This window comes from Colobus angolensis, unplaced genomic scaffold, assembly GCF_000951035.1.
Source record: "Colobus angolensis palliatus isolate OR3802 unplaced genomic scaffold, Cang.pa_1.0 Scaffold115, whole genome shotgun sequence".
Classification (NCBI taxonomy): Eukaryota; Metazoa; Chordata; class Mammalia; order Primates; family Cercopithecidae; genus Colobus; species Colobus angolensis.
Genome location: NW_012112586.1, coordinates 2530274 through 2538883, shown reverse-complemented (window position 1 = coordinate 2538883; position 8610 = coordinate 2530274). Strand labels below are relative to the sequence as shown.

General features: G+C 44.6%; 1 protein-coding gene across 1 annotated transcript; it reads left to right on the top strand.

Annotated features, from left to right (window-relative positions):
• Positions 1-6: 6 nt before the first annotated feature.
• Positions 7-5134, top strand: RAN (RAN, member RAS oncogene family). The gene is made up of 6 exons (XM_011961188.1): positions 7-74; positions 280-364; positions 447-572; positions 1991-2178; positions 3064-3234; positions 3333-5134. The coding sequence occupies exons 1-6, from the start codon at positions 39-41 to the stop codon at positions 3375-3377; spliced, it is 651 nt and encodes a 216-aa protein (XP_011816578.1). The 5' UTR covers positions 7-38; the 3' UTR covers positions 3378-5134.
• Positions 5135-8610: the final 3476 nt, after the last annotated feature.

Here is an 8610-nt window from a genome sequence, read left to right as displayed (position 1 = left end):
CGCTCGCCTCCGTCCTCTGCCTCCGCAGGAACGCCGCGATGGCTGCGCAGGGAGAGCCCCAGGTCCAGTTCAAAGTAGGTAACCCTGCGGGGCGGGAGGCGGCCGAGTCCGACCGCGTGCGACTCGCGGGTCCCTCCTCCCGGGCCCACGATGGCTGTAACGGGGCCTCGCATCCGTATTCTTTGTTTTAAGTGAGCCTGTGATGGTTAAAGTTCCGTGACTCTGGGAACTTGAGAGGTGAAGTGTTTTGGGTTTACTTCCAAATGTGTTCTCCAACAGCTTGTATTGGTTGGTGATGGTGGTACTGGAAAAACGACCTTCGTGAAACGTCATTTGACTGGTGAATTTGAGAAGAAGTATGTAGGTATGTGCAGGAAAAGCTTGCTTGTGGAAATACGTGAGAAATGGGTAAATTCATCCACTCAATCACGTCGTTTCCGTTTTAGCCACCTTGGGTGTTGAGGTTCATCCCCTAGTGTTCCACACCAACAGAGGACCTATTAAATTCAATGTATGGGACACAGCCGGCCAGGAGAAATTCGGCGGACTGAGAGATGGCTATTATATCCAAGGTAGGCATTTGTAACTTGCTGAACAGTTTTTGAGAGGTTTTGTGTATTTCAGTTTTCAAGGTTATAGAAAATCAGGTCTGTTCCAACAAATAGTGCTTAATATTGTAATGGGAATTGTGTCATTTCTGGGTTAAAGACATGCGGACTTCAGGGAGTTGACCACCATTTTGGTGGCAGAGGAGAAAATTTTATGAAAGTTGCATGCTGTGTCATGCTAGGCATGGTTTAGAAAAACCTATGACTTACACTGGAACTTATAAGTCATATTTAAAACAATAATAACAGGCTGTTACAGCAGTTTCAGTATTTGAAAACTTAGGTTCTTGTATGTATTTTGGTGTGGCGATCAATGAATGTTTCTACTCCATGACAAAACAACACCAGATACTAGACCAGAGGAGATAGGAGATCTTAACACGTGTTATACAAGACTAGCCGATTTCTTATTAAATTGTTTGTAGTAAGTTGTGCAGAGTATTTTTCTCAAATAGTTTGATTTAAAAATTGCAAGGAAAATGTTCATTGTACCAAAGAGAGAGGAATAAACAAAATACTCATCTCTCCTGGAACCTCACGTTGCTGATAACACATTATCTGGAATCATTCCATGCCTTTTGCTTTCCTTGAACGTGTACAAACAAACACAAGAATTTCCCCCCCAAAAAAATCCTTTAACCAAAAAGTTGTGGTTTCTTGCCTTATTAACTGTACCATAGTTATTCCTGCAGGTGAATATATAGACTTTATCTGGGTTATTTATTTATTTAATTGTTTTTTTAGACAGGGTCTTGCTCTGTTACCCAACCTGGAGTGCAGCTTCCGCCTCCTAAGCCTCAGCCTCTTGAGTAGCTGGGACTACAGGCACGTGCCACTATGCCTGACTAATTTTTGTATTTTTTTTTTGTAGGGATGGGGATTCACCATGTTGCCCATGCTGGTCTGGAACTCATGAGCTCAGGTGATCCACCCGCCTCAGCCTCTCAAAGTGCTGGGATTACAGGCATGAGCCACATCGCTTGGCCTATCTGGAGTTAAGACAGAAACGATATTTCCTAGTATAGTCGGCCATTTAAAGACTTTCTGAAGAACATATTTCCAGACCCTACCCTCAGAATATGGCAGCTTGGTTCTCCAGAATCTCACTTGGCATTAAGTACTTCAGATAGTGTTTTTGGGATGAGGGGAGTATTAATGGTGAAGTTTATCAGGGAGATTTGATAGGGTCAGCTCATCTTTCTTAGGAAGAGTTCTGTGTTAATGTTCTTAGAATTGAAAGAGATTTTGAAAGTGAGGGGAGAGATCTAGGTGCCTCGTTGAGGTCTAAGACTATAACTAGTTGGATCCTAGTCTGCGGTTCTTAGCATTCTTCACTTGTGTGGTAAACTGAGTGTACTAATTACCACAACTGTTTCTTTCAGCCCAGTGTGCCATCATCATGTTTGACGTAACATCGAGAGTTACTTACAAGAATGTGCCTAACTGGCATAGAGATCTGGTACGAGTGTGTGAAAATATCCCCATTGTGTTGTGTGGCAACAAAGTGGATATTAAGGACAGGAAAGTGAAGGCGAAATCCATTGTCTTCCACCGAAAGAAGAATCTTCAGGTGTGTAAAATTAAAACTTCCTGAGTTATTTCTCTTAGCGGAGATTATATGTAAGACCATGAAATTGACCAGTGTCTATTATATATGTAAATGATTTTTTTCTTCTCCCAAGATGGAGTTCCGCTCTGTCCCCCAGGCTGGAGTGCAGTGACGCAATCTGGGCTCGCTGCGACCTCCGCCTCCCGGGTTCAAGCAGTTCTCCTGTCTGAGCTCCCCTAGTAGCTGGATTAAAGGCATGTACCACCACACCTGGCTAATTTTTGTACTTTTTTGTAGTAGAGATGGGGTTTCACTGTGTTGGTCAGGCTGATCTCCAACTCCTGACCTTAAGTGATCCACTTGCCTCGGCCTCCTGAAGTGCTGGGATTACAGGCATGAGCCACTGTGCCGGCCGGAAATAATTTTGTCTTTTTTATACTGTTGTTTTTAAAGAATGATAGAGATGGGGTTTCAATGTTGTCTGGGTTGGTCAACTGAAATATGTGTGTGTATTTATATATTCTTTGTTTTTTGAGACAGGGTCTTGCCCTGTTGCCCTGGCGGGAGTTCAGTGTCATGAACATAGCTCACTGCAGCCTTGAACTCCTGAGCTCAAGCAGTCCTCCCACTTCAGCCTTCTGAGTAGCTGGGACCACAGGCACTCAATACCATGCCCACCTAATTTGTTTTTTTGTAGAGATGGGGTCTTGCTCTGTTGCCCAGGCCTGATCTTGTACTACTGGCCTCAGGCAGTCGTCCCACCTCAGCCCCCACCAAAGTGCTGGGATTACAGGCATGAGCCACCATGCCTTGCCAAGAATCTTAACATTTTCTTATCTTGCAATGTCCTAGAAAAATCGTCATCTTAATGAATTTTAAAAAGTAAAATTACTTTCTTTTAAACAGTACTACGACATTTCTGCCAAAAGTAACTACAACTTTGAAAAGCCCTTCCTCTGGCTTGCTAGGAAGCTCATTGGAGACCCTAACTTGGAATTTGTTGCCATGCCTGCTCTTGCCCCACCGGAAGTTGTCATGGACCCAGCTTTGGCAGCACAGTATGAGCACGACTTAGAGGTATTGTGGCCACTTTGCTGTCTAGGCTGTTACGTTTGGCTTGTATATTCCTGGCAGTTTTGATCTGGAGTGTTGACATTTTTCATCTCTTCGTCTAGGTTGCTCAGACAACTGCTCTGCCAGACGGGGATGATGACCTGTGAGAATGGAGCTGGAGCCCAGCGTCAGAAGTCTAGTTTTATAGGCAGCTGTCCTGTGATGTCAGCGGTGCAGCGTGTGTGCCACCTCATTATTATCTAGCTAAGCGGAACATGTGCTTCATCTGTGGGATGCTGAAGGAGATGAGTGGGCTTCGGAGTGAATGTGGCAGTTTAAAAAACACCTTCATTGTTTGGACCTGCATATTTAGCTGTTTCGGAACGCAGTTGATTCCTTGAGTTTCAAATATAAGACTGCTACAGTCACATCACAATATTCAGTGGTGAAATCTTGTTTGTTACTGTCATTCCCATTCCTTTTCGTTTAGAATCAGAATAAAGTTGTATTTCAAATATCTAAGCAAGTGAACTCATCCGTTGTTTATAAATAGCATTTGGAAACCGCTGAAGTAGGGAAATTATATGCCATGTTAATATTTGAATTGCCTTGCTATTATCGCTTAATTTGAAATCTATTGGGTTAAATTCTCCCTATGTCTACTTTTTATTTTTGTACATTTGAGCCATGTCACACAAACTGATGATGGCAGGTCAGTATTTTATTTGGTTAGAAGGGTCACATGGTGTAAATATTAGTGCAGTTAAGCTAAAGCAATGTTTGCTCCACCTTCATTTTGGCTAGGTAGGGTCACCTAGGGAAGAACTTGCTCAAAATTTGTGACCTGTCAGAACAAAAATAATGTGGTTTGTATATATCAAATAGATATTTTAAGGGTAATACTTTTGTTTTATGGCAAAAGTAATCATGTTTTAATGTAGAACTTCAAACAGGATGGAATATCAGTGGATGGCAGGAGCTTGGGAATTCTTGCTGTTAAAAATAAGTACAAATTGTGCACTTTTTGTTTGAATGTTAGACGCTTAGTGTAAAGTTGATACACAAGGAAAATGGTCCATGTTTACCCACGGTTTTCAGGTACTCCCGGACTTTAAAGATGTCTTGGACATTAAGTTCTTAAGCAGTACACACTATACCGTTTGGTTGTTTTTTTTTTTTTTTTTCCTCCTGAGGACTTTTTTGTAGGGCAGCACAGCAGAGCAGGACATGGATGAAATACTAGGAATACACATAGTGGGGCAGTGTGGGGGCTTCTCAGCAATGGAGAACAGTTGGTGAAACCTTTATTTTTATCAAACTAAGCATTTAATTTATCTTGTATATTTTCCACATTTAAAAATGAATTAGGTCTCTATCCTAATTAGGATTTGATCCCATCAACACTATTCTTGAGGCAGTTAGCAATTTTAAGAGCTGTTTTTTCATACAATTACTATTGTCCAGTTTACCAAAGTTTTCTTTAGATGTCTGATTATCTTGAGATGATTACTTACCTTAAAAGGGATAGAAAGGATCACTTACATATATGGAAAAATGAAATAAAGGTGAAGCTGAATAAAATTCTACTTACTGTATTAACTGGCAACAGTTGAGTTTCTTAAGATCGGAATTGCTGTGTATGTTACGCTGTATTCAGAACCAGTTTCTAACCAGCCTGTGAGATGGGAAGTTTTCCCATAATTGGGATGAAACCTTTCATTCAGATATTTTGAATTGAAGGTGTATGTGTTGTTTGTAACCTTGTGTAGATTGCAAGTGGTGTTGACATTCTGGATCTTCTATGTAACAGTTGAAATTTGGAAGTGACGTCACTTACCTGTCTAACATGGTGTGGGAGAGAATTTACAAGTCATTTATTGAAAGAATAATTGTTGCAAAATATATTGCTTCGACTTTGCCTGGACTTTTTGAATCATCTGTAGTATTTGCTTTAGGAAATACTGACTAGTTAGCAGAGATTATTATCTTTTATGTGGGGGGTGGGGTGGGGAAGGGGTCAGTTCTCTCCAGTTTGTACATATGGGAAAAGTTGGCTCTCCATTTTTTGAAATCTCCTAGTGAAAGCCTTATGCGAAGTTACTGCAAACTAGTAATAGCTTATTCGAGCAAAGTCATTAAGAAAAAGCATAGTTAACGCATGGGTCTTGTGTGGATATAATGTGAAACATTGGTAAATTAGCGGGTAAAATGTTGGAGAGCAGTTTCAATTTGTGTGAGAGCCAGTTTTTAAAAAAAAAAAAACCATATAGATTTTTTTTTTTTTTTAAATCATAAAATGTTTAGAAAAGATGAGACTCCCAAAATAACCTCCAAAGAGGACTGGTTTCCTGGCTAACTGTTCACCTGAAGGAACTCAAGTACAGAGAATTTCTGGTTTCTTCTGCAAAAACATGAGGAACACAAAAAATTACCCGCTGAGCAAATGGGGTGAGGGTTGGATTTAGCTTTTCTTGCCCGCAAACTGACACATCATGTATGGTGGTTTCTGCCACGTTGGGGCTGTGCAGGGCTATCCTGCCCAGCAGGAAAACGTGAGACTACGCTCTCCCTGTGTGGGGCAGACCTGGTACTAGGACAGCAGCCACCCTAACTCCCTGCAGCACCTTTTACCCTTGCAGCCGAGGGCATGTTGGGGAGAAACCGCACCTAACCACGGAAACCTTATCTTTAGTTAAGGGGTCAGAGTCCTATTCAAAAAACATCTGATGCATCTCCCCTGCTCCACATTTCCTACAAGGTCTTGCAAGGTCTGGTCACACATGCATCCTGAGATGACACACCTGTGTGCATACGGCTTTCCAGAACTCCCCCTTACCTCTCCTGAAGTCAGTCCTACCAGTCAGCTTTACCTCCCTTAGAATTCACTCACGGGTTTTTACCTAAAGTGAGTCAGATGTCCGACTTACAGACATCACAGATTGCCCTCAGCCCTAGTCAGCATGGCAAATTTGTGATTGCAACTTTCCCTTCCTAGTCTAATTGCCACGAGGGCAAGGGCCATGTCACTGCTTTTGCATGTCCCTAGTGTTTACTAAATGTTCTATGGGAACCTGGAGGAACAGAGAACTTGGGGGTTAGAGAGAGGGTGGGACTGATGGAGGTGGGTGGAGAGGAGCCGGGAGAACTTGATACACCATTAGGTCTGACTATTCTGAAGTCATGCTGGTATTTCCTTCCTGAGGTTTGTAGCTTATACTCTCTTTTTAATTTTTGAGATTATTTTATTTATTTACTTTTTTTAGAGTCTGTCTCTGTCTCCCAGGCTGGAGTGCAGTGGCGCGATCTCGGCTTACTGCAACCTCTGCCTCCCGGGTTCAGGCGTTTCTCATGCCTCAGCCTTCTGGGTAGCTGGGACAGGCATGCGCGTACACTGTCTTTTATCCCTTTATTCTGGCTTGTTTCTTTAGTGTACAGGAGTAGAGAGAGTCAGTGTGGACAGTCGGGAAGCTTGCGGGATGGAACTCAGTTAAAATGGTGCCATCAGCAGGTGTTAGGGCTGTGAGGCTTGAAGTTTAGTCACAGGCATTGGAAGAGGCACCTTGGATTTAGTTGGTTTTCAGTTCCCTACCTTGAAGAAGCAAAATAGAAACCATTCTGTATACATTGGCCTTTGGTAATGTGGACAGTTCAGTCCTTCTGTCAAGTCAGCTGTGCTCAGAGAGAGACTGTGCAGTGCTGCAGTGGCTTTGCTCATGAAGCCTTCCCCTGGGGAGACAGGCAGTCGGGTTCCCTGGGATGAGGCTGAGCGCTGCAGGGAGTGGGAGGACCGACAGCAGGATGAGGCTTTGGGAGCATCGCAGGGGCCTGGTCTGAGGCCTGAGAAGGAGGGCAGTGGAGTCCAGGAGAGTCCCTGAGGGAGAAGCCCCCCTGGCGAGCAGGAGGGAAGGTGGGGTGCACAGGTGGAGGCTCTCAAGCAAGTGTGTGGGTTTTTTATAAGCCGGTTTACAGTTTGGCATTTAGAACACCATGGGACGCCACAGAAGGCTCAAGCGTCATAAGATTTTGGCAACAGGAGTGGGTGCCCAGGGTCCAGGGGCAGCCAGCCTTGCCCCCGCCAAGCCTATGCTCCAGGAAAGGAAGGGTCGCACCGTGGCCACCACAAAGCCTCGTTGTCCAACCCCTCAGCGTACTCATCCCTTGAGTGAGCAGCCACTGCTAACGCCAGGCGCTGGCCCCACCCATGCAGGTGGGCTTTTTAACGAGGCAGGAGAAAAGGATCGGGGGCTTCTCCAGTAGTAAGTGTGAGGTGTGAGCTGCAGTGCCTAAAGCCACCAATACCTGTGGTCAAGGTCAGTTTCTGGTGACAAAACTATGGATCAGGCAGGGGGTCGACTGGCTGTGACAAGGTAGCAGCACTGTGACTGCCCCCCAGGCAGCATGAAGGATGGGAACTGATAGGAAGCGCAGCTGGAAGCCAGTGGGCAGGGGAGCCGGGTGGGGCAGAGCTGCAGGTCTTGGGGAGCAGGATTTGCTTTTTGCTTCCTCCCTCCCTCGATGTCCGACCTTCTTTGCCCCCACCACGGGAAGAAGTCATACAGGCTGGGGATTGACAGTGTGGGGACTGGAGCAGCTGAAACAGACACTGTGTGTGTCTCTAGTTCCCCCCACTAGAGGTAACTTGTTGACATTTTGTCATATATCCTTTCACATGTTTTCTAAAAAGAGGGGATTATACTATCATGCAGTTTCCTAACCATTTTTCACTTTTCGTGATGGGCTTTTCCATGTCAGTGAGTTTCACGGCACTGTTCACAATTATCTAGTGATCCAGAGCGCAGCCAGGCCGTCATTTAGTGTGACAGCCTCTGTGGTTCTTGTCAGACTGCGTTGCTGTCTAGTCCCACTCGTCTGCATGCCGCTTAGCAGACTGGGTTTAACTCTTGAAGGGAAGTTTATTTCCAGATGTGCAGACCATCCGTGGTCTTTTTCTTCCACATGCTTCTCAGGCTGTTGTGTTTGTTACTTTTTTTTTTTTTTCTCTTTTGAGTCAGAGTCACCCTCTGTCACCCAGGCTGGAGTGCAGTGGTGGGATCTTGGCCCACTGCAGCCTCAACCTCCCAGCCTCAAGCCGTCCTCCCACCTCAGCCTCTCGAGTAGCTGGGACTAGAGGTGTGCGCCACCACACCCAGCTAATTTTAATTTGTTTTTGCAGAGACTGGGTTTCACCATGTTGCCCATGCTGGTCTTGACCTCCTGGGCTCAAGCAATCCTCCCACCTCAGCCTCCCAAAGTGCTGGGATTACAGATGTGAGCCACTGTGCTGGCCACATGTTCGTTACTTTAAACTTCTGAGGGTGTGTCCTGCTTTATAAACTCCCAATAGATGGAAAACCAAACTTACTTTGAAATTAAACTCTCTAGGTGTGTGTGTGTGTGTGT